This window comes from Nycticebus coucang, chromosome 15 (assembly GCF_027406575.1).
Source record: "Nycticebus coucang isolate mNycCou1 chromosome 15, mNycCou1.pri, whole genome shotgun sequence".
Taxonomy (NCBI): domain Eukaryota; kingdom Metazoa; phylum Chordata; class Mammalia; order Primates; family Lorisidae; genus Nycticebus; species Nycticebus coucang.
In genome coordinates this window covers 16052254-16072908 of record NC_069794.1, presented here as the reverse complement: position 1 = coordinate 16072908, position 20655 = coordinate 16052254, and the positions used below count along the sequence as shown (strand labels likewise).

Genomic DNA, 20655 nt, shown 5'->3' with positions numbered 1-20655 from the left:
ATCTGTGAAGAGTGAAAGTTTGATCTCTTCTGACCCTATATGGATACCCTTGATTGCCTTTTCTTCCCTAACTGTAATGGCTAAGACTTCCATTACAATGTTAAAAAGCAGTGGAGACAATGGGCAACCCTGCCTGGTTCTTGATCTGAGTGGAAATGATTTCAATTTAATTCCATTCAATATTGGCTGTGGGTTTGCTGTAGATGGCCTCTATCAGGTTGAGAAATTTCCCTTCTATACCTATTTTTTAAAGTGTTCTGATCATGAAAGGATGCTGGATTAAATCAAAAGCTTTTTCTGCATCAATGGAGAGAATCATAGGGTCTTTGTTTTTTAATTATTTTGTGATGTATTATATTTATAGATTTACATACATTGAACCAGCCTTGAGACCCTGGGATAAAACCAACCTGGTCATGGTGTATAATTTGTTTGATGTGTTGCTGGATTCTGTTTGTTTGGATCTTTCTGAAAAAAACATTTTTTTGAAGGCAGAGAAGAAGCATGTTTAACGCCTGAAGGGAAGTGACCTACAAGTATATTATTGACAAAGGGGCAAAGCTGTCCATTTTCTGGTTATCTTTTTCTCAGAGGAGGCGGGGCAGGCATTAGGAGAAAGAGAAATTGGTATTGAAAAGGAATGGATGGATGTGAAAAGAGAGAGTAGGTCATAGGCACATTGATAGTGCCTATGTTTATATGTACCAACAGGAAAATGACCCTGACCCTGATTACCAAATTCAAAACAAACATTAAAAAAAATTAATGACATTGAAGCAGAAAACCCAATAAACAAAACAAAATTCTAGATTACATTCTCTGAAGGAAACAAAGGAATGTGGATTCTGTGATGATCAGAAGGAATTATCCAAAGCCCAACAGTATTTCTCAGTTTGATGAAGAAAAATCCCAATAGACAGAGTTTAGCACAGAAAACATTTACAAAAATCCCAGGAGATGGTAGAATACAAGTCCTTTTCCAACTGTACATAACATGGTTTTCTTCTGCTGTTTTCTCCTCCTTGAACCTGGTTTGATTTACCACTGTATGACAGGCCCAGATGTCACTGCAATGACAGGAAATGATGGCTTCTGGTTTGGAGCTTCATGACTTTCTGAAGAAACTTTGTCATGACCCCTAAGGCCCTGGTCTCTGTCACTGCAGCTTGTTGAATGTTTTTGCATCAATGTTCATTAGTGATATTGGTCTATAATTTTCTTTTCTTGTTGGGTCTTTTCCTGGTCTGGGGATCAAGGTAATGTTTGCTTCATAGAATGTGTTGGGTAGTATTCCTTCTTTTTCTATATTTTGGAAAAGGTTGAGTAATATAGGCACTAGTTCCTCTTTAAAGGTTTGGTAGAATTCTGATGTGAAGCCATCTGGTCCAGGGCTTTTCTTTTTAGGGAGATTTTGTATGGTTGATGCTACTTTAGAACTTGATATAGGCCTGTTCAAGATTTCCACTTGATTCTGGCTAAGTCTTGGAAGGTGACGTGCTTCCAAGTATTGGTCAATTTCCTTCAGATTTTCATATTTCTGAGAATAAAGTTTCTTGTAATATTCATTAAGGATTTTTTGAATTTCTGAGGAGTCTGTTGTTATTTCATCTTTATCATTTCTGATTGATGAAATTAGAGAGTTTACTCTTCTTTTCCTGGTTAGGTTAGCCAAAAGTTTATCTATTTTATTGACCTTTTCAAAAAACCTACTTTTTGATTTATTGATCTGTTGTATAATCCTTTTGTTTTCAATTTCATTTAATTCTGCTCTTATTTTGGTTATTTCTTTTCTTCTGCTGGCTTTGGGGTTAGAATGTTCTTCCTTTTCCAGTTGCTTGAGATGTACCATTAAGTTGTTAACTTCTTCTCATTCTGTTCTCTTGAGGAAGGCTTGCAGTGCTATAAATTTCCCTCTTAGGACTGCTTTTGCGGTATCCCAGAGGTTCTGATAATTCTTGTCTTCATTTTCGTTTTGTTCCAGAAATTTGGTAATTTCCTTCTTAATCTCGTCTATGACCCAGCTATCATTCAGCATAAGGTTATTTACCTTCCATGTTTTTGTATGTGTATGCAGATTCTTGTTGTTACTGAATTCAACTTTTATTCCATGATGGTCCGAGAAGATGTAAGGAATAATTTCTTGAATTTGCTGAGGTTAGACTTGTGACCTAAGATGTGATCAATTTTGGAGTATGTTCTGTGAGCTGATGAGAAGAATGTGTATTCAGTTTTGTTAGGATGAAATGTTCTAATGATGTCTGTTAAATCCAAATGTTGAATGGTTAAGTTTAAGTCTAAAATTTCTTTACTTAGCTTCTTATTGGAGGATCTATCCAACATTGCCAAAGGAGTGTTAAACTCTTGGACTACTATGGAGCTGGAGGAAATCAAATTGCTCATGTCTGTTCATGTCTCTCTGATATTCTGGTTGGGTGCATAAATGTTAATAATTGAAATCTCATCATGTTGAGTGTTACCCTTAACAAATATGAAGTGACCATCCTTATCTTTCCTTACTTTTGTTAGTTTAAACTCTATTGTATCTGTGAATAAAACTGCAACACCTGCTTTTTTCTGATTTCCATTTGCCTGAAATATAGATGACCATCCCTTCACCCTGAGTCTATATCTTTTAAGGTAAGATGAAATTCTTGTATGCAGCAGTTATCTGGCCAGAGTTTTTGTAGCCAGCAGCCAACCTGTGCCTCTTTAGAGGACAGTTTAAGCCATTCACATTAATGGAGAATATTGATAAGTCTGGTAGAATTTTGAGTATTGATTTTTTTGAACATCCAGTGGATATTTTTAATCCTTTTGCCACTGTGGAAAGTGGAATTTGATCAAAAGTTTCTGAGTGAGTTTACTTCAGTGGTGGAGGATTGAGCTGGTCATTATGGAGGATAGGTCTGAGAATATCCTCAAGAGCTGGTTTAGTTATGGCAAATTACTTCAACATGTGAATGTCATTAAAGTATTTAATTTCTCCATCATAAATGAAACTCAGTTTAGCTAGATACAGGATCCTGGGTTGAAAGTTTTTTTGTTTTAGGTGATTAAAAGTTGATGACCACCCTCTTCTGGTTTGAAAGGTTTCTGCAGAGAGATCTGCAGTCATTGTAATATTCTTCCTCTTGTAGGTTATGGTTTTCTTACGTCTGGCTGCTTTCAGAATTTTCTCCTTCCTGTTAACTTTAGTGAAGTTAATTATGATGTGCCTGAGGGATGTCTTATTCGGGTTGAGTTGTGCTGGGGTTCTGAAACTGTCTGTTATCCGAATTTCAGTATCTCTTGGCATGTCTCGAAAGTTCTCCTTCATAATCTCATGAGGAAGAACCTCTGTGCCTTGAGAAGCAATTTTATCACCTTCAGGGATTCCTATAAGGCAAATATTAGTTTTCTTCAAATTATCCCAGAGCTCTCTGAGAGAATGATCCATTTTTGCTCTCCATTTCTCATCCTCTTTGAGAGTTTGGGAGTGTTCAAAAGGTTTGTCTTTAATGTCAGAAATCCTTTCTTCTGCTTGCTCCATTCTGTTACTGAAAGATTCTACTGTATTTCCCAGATCTTTGAGGGCTGCAAATTCTTGGCTCAATGTGTCAAAATCTTTGGTGATTTTGTCTTTGAATTCATTGAATTCTTGAGACAACTTTTGAATTGCTCCTTGAATTTCTAATTCCAACTTTTCCTCCATTCTATTAATCTTATTTGCAATCTGAATTTCTGAATTCGATTTCTGTTATCTCAGCCATTTGTTTATGAATGGGATCTTTAGTTGTGTCTGCTATATCATTCCTTGGGGGAGTTGATCTACTCTGGTTATTCATCTCACCAGAGTTTTTCTGCTGATTCCACCCCATGATTATTTTACACCACTTGGCTAGATGAGAAGATAAGGTGAAGTTTGATTGGGGGGCTCCTGGAGTAGTGATTAACCAGCCCTTTGCCCAAGAGCTGGGACTAGTGTCTGTATCTTTTCCCCTAGAGCTTTGCAAAGGACCCATACAGTGCTACTGCCTGAGACACTGGGGACTTACTTGGTGTGGTGGGGATAAGTGGCTCTGTCTTGTTTTCAGTTGGTCTCTGTCTTACCCTAGTGAATTAGTTACTCTGGGTTGAAGTCTCAGCTGTGGAGAAATACCAGCAGTTAAGTCACTCCACCCAGGGCAGTACCGCCTAAGGCATACCCTTTACACATGGGGCCTGTGTTACTGTCCCAGATCTGTTCTGCCAGTGTCTGCCACCAGATAAGATGCCTGGCTTCCTCTGGCTGCCCAGAGAGACAGTGAGTATGTCTCCAAAATATCCCCAGGGGTGTGAGCCATATAGTTCCCACTGCTGCTGCTGCTGCTATTCTGTGCCCAAGGGCACCGCCTCTCCCTTTCCCTTATGGTTCCTTCAGTCCAACCATATTCTCCTTACCCACTGTGCCACAGAATCAGCACAGACCTGCAGCAGCCCATGCCCTGTCCACATCTCTTGAGAAAATGCCCAAGAATATGGACTTCTTGGGGGATAGGCTTACAGACACTGGGGTGAGAGTGGAGGGGAGTGCTGGGAGTTCAGGATTACAGGTAGAGAATATATAAAATTTTATATAGTTTTATGCCTGGGAGGAGAGTGCCATGGCACCCTAGTAGGGGAAGGAGGTCCAGTTATGAGAGGGTCTCTACGGTGGGATAAAATGGGAGGACGTTTGAATTCTGCTCGCTCGTTTGTAGAAAGTATATTGTGAGCCGTTCCCATGAGAACGAGCCAACAGAGAGGGATTCAAGGGTCTCCAACAGCACAACTGGAGGCAGGGATGCACATTCCCGCCTGCCAGACTCAGTCCACACCGTTGTCTGCTTCTTTGCTCATAGGCCTAGCTAGAGCCAGGGGCCACACCTCCACCCACGGGTCTCAGTCCACATACAGCTACCCTCTAATTGCCAGACCAGTTGGAGTCAGGGGACCATGCCCCCACCTGCCAGTCTCAGTCCACTGCCTGGCAAGCCTCTTTTCATAGGCTCTGTTGGAGTCAGAACACTGGGCCCTGCCCTACAGTCTCCGTCCACACACAGCTAGCCTCTGCTTTCCAGACCAATTGGAGTCAGGGACCATGCATCTGCCTGACAGTCTCATTTCACTGTCTGGCAAGCCTCTGTTTGCAGGCTCTGTTAGAGTCAGGGCACCTCACTCCACCCACGGGTCTCAGTCCTCACCTCGTAATCCTCTGCTTACCAGCCCTGCTGGAGACAGTGGAGCACGCCCTACCCCTCAGGTCTTGGCTCACACCCAGTAAGCCACTGCTTGAGGGTTCTTTTGGAATCAGAGGACCATGCCCTTGCTCTCAGGTTGCAGTCCACACCTATCAAGCCTTTGCTTGCAGGCCCCGCAGGAACTGGGGACCAGCCCTGTCTGCCAGACTCAATCCACACAGGGCAACCACTCCCCCACTGTGGGTGCTGTCAGAGCCGGGGGTTCTGTATCCCATCCTGCCAGACACAGCCCAAACTGAGAGTCAACACTACCCCTGGCTAGGCATAGTCATAACCAGGGGACTACTCCTCCTCCTGCCAAGTGTCCCTTTCTTCCCACACCCTCTTTCTTCCCTGTTAGTCACAGATTCCGTCCTGATGGTTGGCAATCTACACTATGCCCAGTTCTCTCAGGAGAAGACCAAACCCTCTGTGCTCTGTGGGGGCAGAACTTCAGGCCGCCATGTGAGGGGGGAAAGGGTGGATGGACTGGGAGTTTGGACTTGTGGGGGAAAACATCTGTTCAATTTTATGCCTGGTGGGGTGGTATTTAGGTTCATCAGTGGGACCTCCCTGGAGAAAGAGACCTGGAGTTTAGTGGCTCTCTCCAGTGAGGTAAAATGAGAGGTCTTTTGTTCCCTGCTCATTTGCAGATAGCCTGCAGCAGGCCCCGTGCTTGGGAGAGGGGTCTCCCATCCTCTATTTGATAGGCTTTGTACCTGTAATTTGTTTTCTTGAATGCTCTTGCTTGGAGTTATAGCTTGCCGAACTTCTTTCTTGGCTCAGATCCCTGTCTTTGGCTTCATAGAGTCAAATTCCGTCCAGTTTTTCTTCCTCTGCTCAGGAGCCTCTGCCAAGGGTTGCTACCAGTCGGCCATCTTCCCAGAATTCCCGTGCAACTGTTTGAATGTTTTGGTCTCCTCCAAAATTTATGTTGAATCTTAATCCCCGCAATGCAATATTGTTGGGAGATGGGGCTTAATGGGAGGTTTTTAGGTCATGAGTGCATAGCCCTCATGAATGAATTAATGCCACCATAAAAAAGGGCTTTCAGGAAGTGAGTTTGCTATCTTCTGCCAGTGGGGATCCAGCATTCATTCATTCCCCTTTTTACTCTTTGCCTTCTGGCATGTGAGGATGCAGCAAGAAAGCCCATGTCAGATGCCAGTAACTTCATCTTGGACTTCTCAGCCTCCAGAACTGTCAGAGAACAAATTTCCATACTCTGTAAATCTCCTAGTCTTCCCTCATGGATAAGATTATCCCCCTTGCAATATAAGAGCTCAAGATTGAAGGTAGTGCTCTGTTCTCCTTCCACCTTCCACCATGTGAGGACACAGCATCAAAGAGCAATTTTAGAACCAGAGAGCCCCCCTCACCAGACACCAATGCCGGTACTTTGACCTTGGACTTCTCAGCCTCTAGAATGTAAAAAGTAAGTTTCTGTTCTTTATAAATTCTCTATCTGTGGTATCATGTTATAGCAGCATGTACAGACTTAAGACAGACATCTTACCATTGAGGATACTGCTTTCTGTCTGTCTCTGCCCACAAAAATGTTAGCCCCATGAAAACAAGTTTGTTCACTGCTATACCTTCAGAATGTAGAAGTACATTTGGTTTGCAGTAGGTATCAAATTACTAATTTTTTGTCAATCTGAAGAAAATGAGGACAAAAATAGTTTTGTTTTGATATAAGTTTTATGAGAACTAAATTGAATATAGCTATATCAAATATTTATCATTAATATCAATAATGCTATATGAATTATACTAAACAATGATAAAGGAAACACAGGGTGGCTTTTTCCTAATGTAGGGATGGCAAGATGCCAGATAAAGCAGGTTGCCATTTTTTTCTACTTTATCCCTTAAAATGTTTATCCCAGACAAAGACAGCCATGTATTTAAAAACTGCTTTTAAAAGCAGTTTCCTCCTATGTTTGTTAGCCATTCATCTGTCTTCTTTAGAGAAGGTTCTATTCATCTCTCTTGCCCAGTGATCTAAGGGATTGTTGGCTATTTTTATGTTTATTAATTTGAGTTCTCTCTAGATCCTAGTTATCAAGCTTTTGTCTGAATCAAAATATGCAAATACCCTTTCCCAATGTATATGTTGTCTGTTTGCTTTGGTTGTTGTTGCCTTAGCTGTACAGAGCTTTTCATTTCATTTAGTTCTACTTGTTTACTTTTGTTGCTGCAATTGCCACAGAAGTCTTCCTCATAAAGTCCTTCCCCAGGCCAAAAGCTTCCAGTGTTTTCCCCACACTGGATTTTAACTGTTTTGTGCCTTAAATTTAAGTCTTTCAACCATTTTGAATCTATTTTTGTGAGTGGAGAAAGGTGCAGGTCCAGTTTCAGTTTTTTATATGTGGATGTCCAGTTCTCCCAGCACCATTTATTGAATAGGGATTCTTTCCCTCAGGGTATGTTCTTGTTTGGTTTATCAAAGATTAGGTCACTATAAGATGCAAACATATGAAAAAATGCTCATCGTCCCTAATTATTAGAGAAATGCAAATCAAAACCACCCTGAGATATCATCTAACCCCAGTGAGAACAGCCCACATCACAAAATCTCAAAACTGTAGATGCTGGCACATATGTGGAGAGAATATAGAGAATACTTTTACAGTGTTGGTGGGACTACAAACTAGTACAACCTTTCTGGAAGGAAGTATGGAGAACTCTCAAAGAACTCAAGTGAGACCTCCCATTTGATCCTGCAATCCCATTGCGGGGCGTTTACCCAGAAGAAAAAAAACCCCTTTACAGGGACACTTGCACTAGACTGTTTACCCCAGCTCAATTTACAATCGCCAAAATTTGGAAACCTAAAGCCTAAATGCCCACCAACCCAGGAATGGATTAATAAGCTGTAGTATTTGTATTCCATGGAACGCTATTCAGTCACTAAAAAAGGTGGAGACTTTACATCTTTTGTATTAACCTGGATAGATGTAGAATACATTATTCTTAGTAAAGCATTACAAGAATGGAGAAACAAGAATCCTATGTATTCAATTCTTATATGAGGACAATTATGGTCCTAGTACACAGTGGGGGGTGGAGGGTGAGGGAATGGGGATAGCTGAGAAAGGGAAGGAGGTAAGGGGTTGAAAGGGACAAGGGGTGTGATACACCTTCTGGGGGCAGGACACAATTACAAGAGGGTCCTTAGCTAACAAAAGCAATCAATGTAACCTGGTTCTCCATACCCTCAAAGAATCCCCAACAATTGAAGAAAAAGCTGTTTCCACCCAAAGCAACTGTTACAGAGAAAAAGCAACGCCATTTCTGGGCTTCTACCTCATTCACTATCACAATTCACTAATGTTTTTTACAATAATAAATGGCAGATGTTGTTACAAATTTGTAAGCACTGTATATAGATAAATCCAAGTCTAACATGCAGGTGAACAAAATTCATAAAAACATGGAAAACAAAACATTAATAGTATAGAACTTTCAAGATGATATAGGGATAGAGATAATTCAAGGCAAAAATCTGTCAAACATATTGCATGAATTGATTTCTTAATAAATCTAGACATCAGATTATTTTTTACTTAAATAATTTGTAAGAAATAAGATGATCTTATTAAAAATATTAACCTTAATACATAGATGATATCCACTTATTTTGTATGTGTCTAAAGACTCTAATCAGAAAAATGCTTGTGATATGTTGAGGGAAAGAACCATAATATAAAAAGATTACAATCATGTAGTTAAAATAACCAGACTTATGCATGGTAGATAAAAGAAAAGATTTCAACAATAAACTATAAACATTACATTTTATTAGGATGGTGGGAGTAAGAGTGATTTTCCCTATAGCTTTTAAAGTTTAATAAATATGTGGCCAGTTATTTTATGCTTCAAAATTTATAAAAATATCTAATTATCATTTAACATAATCAGCTAGACAAAAGGCACAAGAAGAGATAACAATGGACTTACCACAGGAACTCCAACAGTGTACAATGTGTACTAAGATATTGTTTTAATACTTACACTTAGAACAAAATAAAGCCAGGCACACAGAGAACCTTCTTCCTCACCTGCATTTATCATTATCATAGAAAGGGGGAAGGGTAAAGGTAGTGTCATGCCCCCATTTTATTTATGCTGAGCCCTGTCTGGTAGGTTCAGCATATGAGCACTGTCCGTTGACAGAAAAACATCTGAGGTCACTGCATTACAGTGTCACTGAGAGAAAGGGCCAATTGCTTTTTCTACTTACTTTCCCATTGCTGACAATACCTAGTTCTCCAGGATGCAGTTTAAGAACATCATGACAGAACAACTGGTGAGTTCGGAAAACATTCACTCCAACAGTGTTGTACTTTTTCTCAAAAGTATTCTTATCCATGCCCTAAAGCAAAAGTTAAGAGAGAGATGACGCTAATCAGAGAACAGTGAATATATTAAATCATTTTCTCAACAAAACCTATTTCAATATTTGTATAAAATTTGAAAATATACTGAATTATGATTTTAGGAGATTTATGCTTAAAATTCCTCAATGGCTTCCAAATACACTAAAAAAATTTCAATTTCTTACCATATCCTGCAAGTGCTTGACATATGTGAGTTCATCTCTCTGATTTCATATCCTATACTTTCCATATCACTCATTCTATTCTGGTAATGATGATTTTCTGACTGTACCTCAGTGGTGGCAAAATTGTTTCAGGCCTTTAGATTTACTGTGTTCCTGAATCCTGGTACACTACACTCACAGACTTTCCCATGGCTTGATTTCTCATTTCATTCAGAGGTCTGTTCAAATTAGAGATGCCTTCCCTGACCATTCCATTTAAAATGGCATCCCTCAAATTATACATGCTATTATGTTTCTTTATTTTTGCCCCACGACCACTTGTTTTGTCAGTCTTTACTGCTACAATGTGAGCTCCACAAACAGTAGTGATTCTGGGGGACGAAGACAAGATGGCTGACTGAAGCCAGCTTTCCACAGAGGCTCCCACCAAGAAGGAGAGTTAAAGGACAGAAATTTAGCAAGTAACCTGTCAGATCAGAGCTGCACCAAGAGATAAGATTAAAGAACACACATCAACCCTTCTAAGGCAAGCTGCGACCCCCAGAATACAAACAAAAGGTAAAAAACCCATCACTAAATGGATGGGAGTACTCTCCCCCATGAGAACGGCTTGGAGTACCCCATAAACAAATAAGAAGAGTTCAAAAGTCCTCCCATCACACTCCACGGGAGAGACCCTCTAAAAAACTGGACCTACTTCCCCTACTAGGGTGCCACGGCACTCTCCTGCCAGGCATGAAACTGTGTAAAACTGTATATATTCTCTACCTGCAATTCTGAGCTCCCAGAACTCCCCCTCCACTCTCACTCTGAGGTCTGGAGGCCTGTCCCCCAGGAGTCCAGATTCTTGGGTGTTTTATCGAGAGGTGTGGACAGGGCATGGAATACTGCGGGCCAGTGCTGATTCTGTGGCATAGGAGTGAGGAGAGGACGACGGTCGGCTGAGAGGGAACCATGCTGGAGTGGTGGTGCCCAGAGGCTGAGATGTAAGAAATCGAATTCAGAATGTGGATTACAAACAAGATTAATAGAATGGAGGAAAATTTGCAAATAGAAACTCGAGGAGCAATTCAAAAGTTGTCTCAAGAATTCAACGAATTTAAAGACAAAACCACCAAAGATTTTGACACACTGAAGCAAGAATTTGCAGCCCTGAAAGATCTGAAAAATACAGTAGAATCCCTCAGTACCAGAGGGGAGCAAGCAGAAGAAAGGATTTCTGATATTGAAGACAAAGCTTTTGAACGTTCCCAAACTCTCAAATGGATGAGAAATGAAGACCAAAAGTGGATCATTCTCTCAGAGAGCTCTGGGATAATTCGAAGAAGGCTAATATCCACCTCATTGGAATCCCTGAAAGCGATGAAGTGGCTTTGGAAAGCACAGAGGCCCTTCTCCATGAAATTATGAGAGAGAACTTTCCAGACATGCCAAGAGATTTTGAAGTTCAGATAGCAGACAGTTTCAGAACCCCAGCACGACTCAATACAAATGAGACATCCCACAGACACATCATAAATAACTTCACTAAAGTTAATATGAAGGAGCTGAATTGAAATCATTTTCACTCAGATCAGGAACCAGACAAGGTTGCCCATTGTCTCCACTGCTCTTTAACATTGTAATGGAAGTTTTAGCCATCACAATTAGGGAAGAAAAGGCAATCAAGGGTATCCATAAAGGGTCAGAAGAGATCAAACTTTCGCTCTTTGCAGATGATATGATTGTATATCTGGAAAACACCAGGGATTCTATGACAAAACTGTTAGAAGTTATCAAGGAATACAGCAGCGTCTCAGGTTACAAAATCAATATTCATAAATCAGTAGCCTTTATCTATACCAACAATAGTCAAGTTGAAAAAACAGTTAAGGACTCTATTCTCCATTCACAGTAGTGCCAAAGAAGATGAAATATTCGGGAGTTTATCTAATAAAGGATGTGAAAGATCTCCATGAAGAGAACTATGAAACTCTAAGAAATAGCTGACAATGTTAACAAATGGAAAAACATAACATGCTCATGGCTGGGAAGAATCAACATTGTTAAAATGTCCATACTACCCAAAGCAATATATAATTTTAATGTAATCCCTATTAAAGCTCCACTGTCATACTTTAAAGATCTTGAAAAATAATACTTTGTTTTATATGGAATCAGAAAAAACCTCAAATAGCCAAGACATTACTCAGAAATAAAAACAAAGCAGAAGAAATCACACTACCAGACCTCAGAGTGTACTATAAATTGATAGTACTATAAATTGATCACACTACCAGACCTCAGAGTGTACTATAAATTGATAGTACTATAAATTGATCACACTACCAGACCTCAGAGTGTACTATAAATTGATAGTACTATAAATTGATCGAAACAGCATGGTACTGGCACAGAAACACAGTGGTAGATTTATGGAACAGAATAGAGAAACAAGAGATGAACCCAGCTACTTACCGTTATTTGATCTTTGACAAGCCAATTAAAAACATTCAGTGGGGAAAAGATTCCCTATTTAACAAATGGTGCTGGGTGAACTGGTTGGCAGCCTGTAGAAGACTGAAATTGGACCCAGACCTTTCACCATTAACTAAGATAGACTCTCACTGGATTAAAGATTTAAACTTAAGACATGAAACTATAAAAATACTAGAAGAAAGTGTAGGGAAAACTCTTGAAGAAATCGGTCTGGGTGAATATTTTATGAGAGGACCCCCTGGGCAATTGAAGCAGCTTCAAAAATACACTACTGAGACCTGATCAAACTAAAAAGCTTCTGCACAGCCAAGAACACAGTAAGTAAAGTAATCAAACAACCCTCAGAATGGGAGAAGATATTTGCAGGTTATGTCTCCGACAAAGGTTTAATAACCAGAATCCACAGAGAACTCAAACGTATAAGCAAGAAAAGAACAAGGGATCCCATCGCAGGCTGGGCAAGGGACTTGAAGAGAAACTTCTCTGAAGAAGACAGGTGCACGGCCTACAGACATATGAAAAAATGTTCATCATCTTTAATCATCAGAGAAATGCAAATCAAAACTTTGATTTGCATTTGATACTTTGAGATATCATCTAACTCCAGTAAGATTAGCCTATATCACAAAATCCCAAGACCAGAGATGTTGGCGTGGATGTGGAGGAAAGGGAACACTTCTCCACAATTAATGCAAATTAATACATTCTTTTTGGAAAGATCTTTGGAGAACACTTAGAGATCTAAAAATAGATCTGCCATTCAATCCTATAATTCCTCTACTAAGCATATACCCAGAAGACCAAAAATCACATCATAACAAAGATATTTGTAGCAGAGTGTTTATTGCAGCCCAGTTCATAATTGCTAAGCTATGGAAAAAGCCCAAGTGCCCATCGATCCACAAATGGATTAATAAATTGTGGTATATGTACACCATGGAATATTATGCAGCCTTGAAGAAAGATGGAGACTTTACCTCTTTCATGTTTACATGGATGGAGGTGGAACATATTCTTCTTAGTAAAGTATCTCAAGAATGGAAGAAAACGTATCCAATGTACTCAGCCCTACTATGAAACTAATTTATGGCTTTCACATGAAAGCTATAACCCAGTTATATCCTAAGAATAGGGTAAAGTGGGAAAGGGAGGGGAGGGAGGGGGGAGGTGAGCAGAGGGAGGGTGACTGGTGGGATTACACCCTCGGTGCATCTTACAAGGGTATATGTGAAACTTAGTAAATGTAGAATATAAACATCTTAACACAATAACTAAGAAAATGCCAGGAAGGCTATGTTAGCCAGTGTGATGGAAGTGTGTCAAACGGTCTATAAAACCAGTGTATGGTGGCCCCATGATTGCCTTAATGTACACAGCTATGATTTAATAAAAAAAAGAAAAAGAAAAAAAAACAGACGAGAAGGAGGAGGATGCCTCGAATTCCTCTGTTCTCGCAGACAACCCCAGAGAACAATTCTCAATAAGAAACATTATAAAAAGCTTACATGCGCACCCTCACAGTTCTGATTTAAAGTGGGGTGCATCCCACAGGGAATAAAAAACAGAACTAAAAAAAAAAACAAAAACCAGTGTATGGTGCCCCATGATCGCATTAACGTACATAGCTACGATTTAATAAAAAAAAACAAAACAGCAGTGATTCTATCTGCCTTGTTTACAATTTTATCTCCATTGTCAGATAAATTGTCAATAGATGTTTTTTGCATGGATAATGAATCTTTCTTCATCTTTCCAATTCTTCCCATAATGGATCTCTGCGGTATAATACCTGAGTTATTTATATAAATTTTCAACCCCCAATCCTACACTTAAGTATATATTCTAACTATAATGCCATCAACTTCAACAATCATAACATGATTAATGAAATATATAAATTTTGATTTGTTCAATGCCTCTGTACAAGTCATATTACTTAATGTTTATCTTTTTCCATTTTAAAATGAATGTTTATTATCCCCGTTAATTACATTTATTTATTGATGTTTGTCAGTAATACATCTCCAAATATACTGACCTATGCTTTTGAAATATGCAATACAAACTTATTTTAAACAAATAGCTACTGACCTCAGTAAGGAATGTTTTCATTTTTTCTCCAGAGTAAATGGCTATAGCAGTTTCTTCCTTGGCCAGTTTCATGAGAAAGCTTCTCAAAAAACTGTTTTTCTGTGTAAGAAAAGCTGCCAAAATTCCTCTAGAAATAGCTGTGTTCTCTTCGTTTATTTTTGATGTAGGATTATAAATAACACCCAGTCGACAATGAATACTTGTTTTCTGCAAAACACATTTATAGGTTTTAAAGACCAGTTTCTTATATGGCTTTTTACAATTGAACATATTTTCTTTCCTGTCAAGTTTGGTCATTATACTATGTACCATCTTTCACTGTCAAAGCCTTTCTATTTTCACTGTACTGAATGTGATATATCATCAAAATAGCCCCCCAATCATTTTTTTTTACTAACTCTAATTGCTTCACATCTTTGCATAGATATTCTTTTGTAATGAAATAGTTTAATCTTTTTTGTGAGAATGTAAAATAACACATATAAAAACATACAGAACAAATATGTAGAGCTCAGTGAACTAACCTGTGAAACTGCCACACAGGTCAAGAAAACAGAGCCCTGGCAAGCAACCCATCATATCTCTGCCAATTATTACACCCTCCTCTTTTCTAAAGACCATCAATATTCTATCATTTATGGCAATAACGTTCTTACATTCTTGCTTTTCTTTATAGTTTACCCCCTAAGCTTGCATTGCTAAATATTTAATCTAGTTTAAATGTCATTTAACTGCAATAAGACTGTATACATTATTTGTACTCTTTTCCCCCCCTCAACATAATGTGAGATTTATCAGTTGTTTTCTGTAGCTGCAGTTAGTTTTTAATACCATACAGAATTCCATGGTATGAACATACCTTCATTATCCATTGTACTCTTGCTGGACTTTTGAGCTTTTTCTAGTTTAGAGCTCTACAAATAGGATACACACATCTCCAGTTTTAGAAGATGCTTAACAGTTTTCAAAATATTTAGTACTAGGTTTTACTCCCACCAGCAAGCTCTAAGAGTTGTGTAACCTCACAGTTTCAGTAGCAGTTTGTATCATCGGACTTATAAATTTATATCATTCTGGTACATATGTAAAGATACCTCACTGGAGTTTTGTTTTTCTCTCATAACTAATGATACTAAAATCTGTCAATATGTTAATTGGTCTCTTTTCTGTCTTGCCTCTTCAATCGTTCACCAGCATTTTATTGGATTATAATTTTTCCCTGATTTATATAAGTTTGATTTGTAAGACATGAGTAATATTTTTGGTTATAGGTGTACAGATGTCTTCTCCCATTCTGTGGTGTGTTTTTACTCTTACTGATGGAATTTCTGATGGAAAGTAGTTGGTTCTTAATTTCAATGTGGTTCAATTTATTGGTATTTAACCTGATGGCTTTTGTTTTAGAAATCTTTCCCTACTCTGCAGTCATAAAAATAATCTTTATTATCTTCAAGAAGATTTATTATTTCATTTTTTGGGTATAGATTGCAATGTTTTTGGAATCAACTTTTATGTACAACATGAAAAATAGGAAGTTTCAAAGACTACCCTACCGTTCCATAAGGTCAGCTTTATAGTATGCTTTATAATACATACAGGGATTTTCCAGATTTTCTATCCTTCTTCCGTCACTCTATTTTTCTATCCTTGTGCTAAAACCCAATTGTCTTCAATTCTGTAGCTTTATAAAAGATCTTGATATCCACTGGAGCAATTATCCCTTTTTCCTCTGCTTTAAGATTATTTCAGCAAATCTTAGTGCTCTGAATCTCTATAAAAGTTTACAAATCAGTCTTGGCGCCTGTAGCACAGTGGTTTCAGCGCCAGCCACACAAAACAAGGCTGGCGGGTTCGAACCTGGCCTGGGCCAGATAAACAACAATGACAACTGCAACAAAAAATGGCCGGACGTTGTGGCAGGCACTTGTAGTTCCAGCTACTTGGGAGGCTGAGACAAGAGAATCACTTAAACACAAGAGTTTGAGCTTGCTGTGAGCTGTGATGCCATAGCACTCTACCCAGGGCAACATCATGAGACTCTGTCTCAAATAAAAAAAAGTTTACAAATCACCTTGAAAATTTCTATAAAAAATACTGAGATTTGTATTGAAATTGCAATAAATTTATCGACCAATTTTGGGAGAATTGGCATCTATATAACATTGAGTCTTCTGATTCAAAGGTATATATCCCTCCTTTCACGTAGGACTTCTGTATTTCTCTCAATACATCATATTGTATAAAGGTCTTAAACATATTTTGTTACATTTATTGGTAGTGTTTGATATTTTTGATACTATTGTAAAAGGTACCTTTATTTAAATTGCATTTCTTAGCAATAGAACCTTCTCCCAACAGGACAGAATGGCTAGCAAACTCATGGAACAATGCTCATTGTCCCTAAGCATCACAGAGATAGAAATCAAAATCACCTTGAGATATCACCTAACTCCAGTGAGAATAGCTCACATCACAAAGTCCCAAAGCTGCAGATGAGAAATGAACACTTATATACCGTGGTGAGATTGCAAACTAATACAACTTTTTTGGAAAGAAGTATGGAGTAATCCTCAAAGAGCTAAAAGTAGACTTCCATTTTATCCCACAATCCCATTATTAGATATCTACATGAAAGAAAAAAATTCATTTTATCATAGGGAAGTCTGCACTTGAATGTTTATAGCAGCTCACTCCACAATTGCAAAGATATGGGAACAACCCAGGTGCCCAGCAACCCATCAATGGATTAACAAACTGTGGTATATGTGTACCATGGAATAGTGTTCAGCTATAAAAAGATGGAGACTTTACATCTTTTGTATTTATCTGGATGGAGCTGATGCACGTTCTTTTCAGTAAAGTATCTCAAGAATGGAAAAGCAAGTATCCCATGCATTTAATACTAATTTGAAACTAGTAGATGAACAACTACAGGCCCATATGAGAGAAAAACACAATCGAATTCATGAAGGGCAGCGGGGAAGGGGCTCAGTAAACTCCTGCCTAACAGGTATAATGTCGGGGTACACAGCACACCCCCTGGGTGAAGGACTCAAATACAACTGACTTTACCTAACAAAAAGAAACAATGTAACCTAATTGTATGCACCCCTATATTAATTAAAAAATAATGCATTTTTTGTTTGTTTGTTGCAACTCTTTTTTTTTGCAGTTTTTGGCCAGGGCTGGGTTTGAACCCGCCACCCCCGGCATATGGGGCCAGCACCCACTCCTTTGAGCCACAGGCGCCACCCGTTTGTTGCAACTCTTAAAAATAGAATTCTTTATATCTTGAATTGGTATTAAACAATTTGGCTAAATCAAAATGTGCTTGACACATTGTACCCCATAATTGCATTAATATACATAGCTATGATTTAATAATAATAAAAATAAGTAAATTAAAAAAATTAATTCTAGTAATTTATGTATGTACAGATGGATATTCTATGTATGGATATTCTATGTAAACAATTTGAGAACAATTTAAATCCTTCCTTTTTGATTTTTATACTGTTTACTATTTTTACTTGTTTAGGATTTTGGCATGTATGGTCATGAGTAAGATTGGCCTATAGTTTTCCATTCTTATATAATGCCCTTTCAGGCATTTGGTTTTCAAATAATGTGGTCTTGTAAAATAAGTTTGGATATATTATTTACTTTTATATTCTATGAAAAAATTTATGTTAGACTGACACCTGGTTTAATTCACTATGATCACATGAGTCTGAGGTTTTCTCTTTTGAAATATTTAAATTATTTAGTTTCTTTGATAATTAAAAATATCTTCTTTTTCCCTCTGCCATGTCCACAGGAAGGTAACATTCCCTCTGATTGGGTTTACTCTTGATAACTTTCTTGACCTGTTTCACCAGGTGTTTTATTATTTTTATTAATACAGATGCAACTTTTGGCTTTGGGGACCATAACTACTAGATGTTTGTCTTCTATTTCCTTATACTTTATGTTCTTAGCTTTATCATATCCTTTTCTTTACCCTCCTTGAGAGAAATTTAAGTTGCTATTGCTTTTAAATTTTAATATTAGCACTTTGATGATGGAGTTTTCAGTCTTTCTTTTTTTTTAATCAAATATGAGGTCTGACAATCAAGTTTGTGAATTTATCCTAGAAAAAGTGCTATCTGTATGACTCATTGTTGAATATCACTACAGTTACCTTCAAAGTACCCCCTTGGGAATCTATGCACTGATGCCAGGGCCTAGTCCACCCTTTAAGACAATTTTGGAATTCTTTTTCTGGAATGGCCTTCACAGCTGTCATCTTACGAGGCCTGACAACTAAGTTTGCAAACTCATCCAGAAAAATTGCTTTAAAGGGTGGACTATTTCACTGGCACATCGCTTCCCAAGAGGAGTACTTCAAAGGTGACCATAGTTACACTCAGTAATGAGGTATGCAGCACTTTTTCTCGTGTACACAGCAAATAGGTTATCTTCTATTCACATTACAATTCCTGGGGAAAGCAGTTTGTGAGCTTCTTGGAGAATATGCTGATAGAACTTCTTAAGAAGGGCAGATGGAAGTCCAATAGGTAGCTATTGTTCCACAGATTCCAAACCACCTTGCTTTGAAATTTGCTGGTCTGTGGGCCACTAAAAAAAGCCCAAATGCATTCTGACCTTGTTTAGTGTAATATAATATGAAAATTATTTTAGCAGATATTATAATATTTAATTTAAAATGTATTTATTTATTCTTCATGTGGTAGCCAGTCTCTAAGATGCCCCCAATGATCCTCTTCCCAGAGTGAACAGAAGTGATCTATGAAACAAACAGGAAATACAGGGTGTGGATTTTGAGGCTAGATCATAAATGACATTGTTCCTGTGGTTCTAATCTCTTTATCATTCATTCTGGAGAAAGCCAGCTACCAAGCTGTGAGGATACTTCAGCAACACCAGTGAAATGCCCTGCTAAAAGCCACTGAAAAACCAAGGACTCCTGCTAACAGGCAGGTAGCAAGCCATCTTAGAAGCTCATCTTACAACTCCAGTCAAGCCTTCAGATGTCTGTAACTATGTGATATAACCAAAATCTTGACTGCACCCTCATGAAAAAATCCAACCCAGAACCACTGAACTAAGTTGCTCCCAAATTCTTGAATCTCAGAAACTGGGGAGGAAAATAAATATTCATTGTTTTAAGCCAAAAAGTTATGAAGTAAGTGTAATAAATTTACATTTAGCTGAAGAAAAAACTTCATAAAATATTAAGGTTTATGTTTCTTAAGTGTTTTTTTTATCTAGATAGACTTAAATGTTCCTTAGAAATGCAGAAGGTTATAAAAGAGTACTTTAAAATAAATATAGAAATGTGTCTTCCTCAAGTACATTGGTAACTATAAAATTAAGATTGACTTGAGGCTTAAAATAGTCTCCAGGAAGATAAATTTAGTCATTCTTAAACAATCAGGGAGAGAAAGTGCTGTTTAATTATGTGACAAAAATTGCTATTAAAAGCTACTGTTGGTAAAAAGTAACTAGGGTCACAGAGGTAAGCTCTAGGATTATTTGCTTTGCCTTAATAGCAATACTTGTAACCAATACTTAGACATACACATCTCTGATCACAAAGACTACCAGAGAATGTATGGGTTACAAGTCTTTTCCTGTTTTACATGGAGACTGAATCTGAACTCCTGTCTTAGTCTCCTCAGTACCATGTTTTAACCAAATTAACTAATATGCTAACATGGAAGGAAATAAAGATTTAATACATGTTCTAAATATTGCTTTCTTAAAATTGTAACAAATAAAAATTTTTGTGGTAAGAATATCTAGATACTCACCATGTGCTTTAATGCATAAAAAAGCAGTTTTCTCCCTGATGGTTTATCAAAATCAGCAATAATCCAGAGAGTGACTGTAGAAATTACATTGTCATCTGAAAGTTTCAAACAGTCTAGTCAAATTAATTCTTTTTGAAATCAAAGTAAAAGCAGGAAAACATTTGTAGTTAACACAAAAATATAATGACAAATATATTAAAATTAGTATCTTCACACATGTATTTACGTGTAAAAATGCCAGAAAAGCAAGCAATTCATTATGTAAGCTTTATACTCGCACAAGAGAAAGCTCCAAGGGCTGATGAGCAAAAATGCCTTCCTTCTAGTTCTATTTGCAAAAAAAAAAAAAATGGATATTTATAACCCACATCTATGTAAAAGCAGATATAATCAAACTTAATAGTAAGTATAGAAAAGAAATATTTTATCAGGTTATAATTCATTTATTTCAAAATGTTTGGCTATCATT

At 37.8% G+C, this 20655-nt stretch overlaps 1 protein-coding gene across 1 annotated transcript in view; it reads right to left on the bottom strand.

Annotated features, from left to right (window-relative positions):
• UGGT2 (UDP-glucose glycoprotein glucosyltransferase 2) overlaps positions 1-20655 on the bottom strand; it is a 236260-nt gene that overhangs the window by 96622 nt on the left and 118983 nt on the right. The window contains exons 20-22 of the mRNA XM_053563306.1: positions 20187-20281; positions 14374-14580; positions 9484-9615 (exon numbers count right to left, since the gene is read on the bottom strand). Of these exons, the coding sequence (XP_053419281.1) occupies positions 9484-9615; positions 14374-14580; positions 20187-20281 (434 nt within the window). The remainder of the gene's footprint in view (positions 1-9483; positions 9616-14373; positions 14581-20186; positions 20282-20655) is intronic.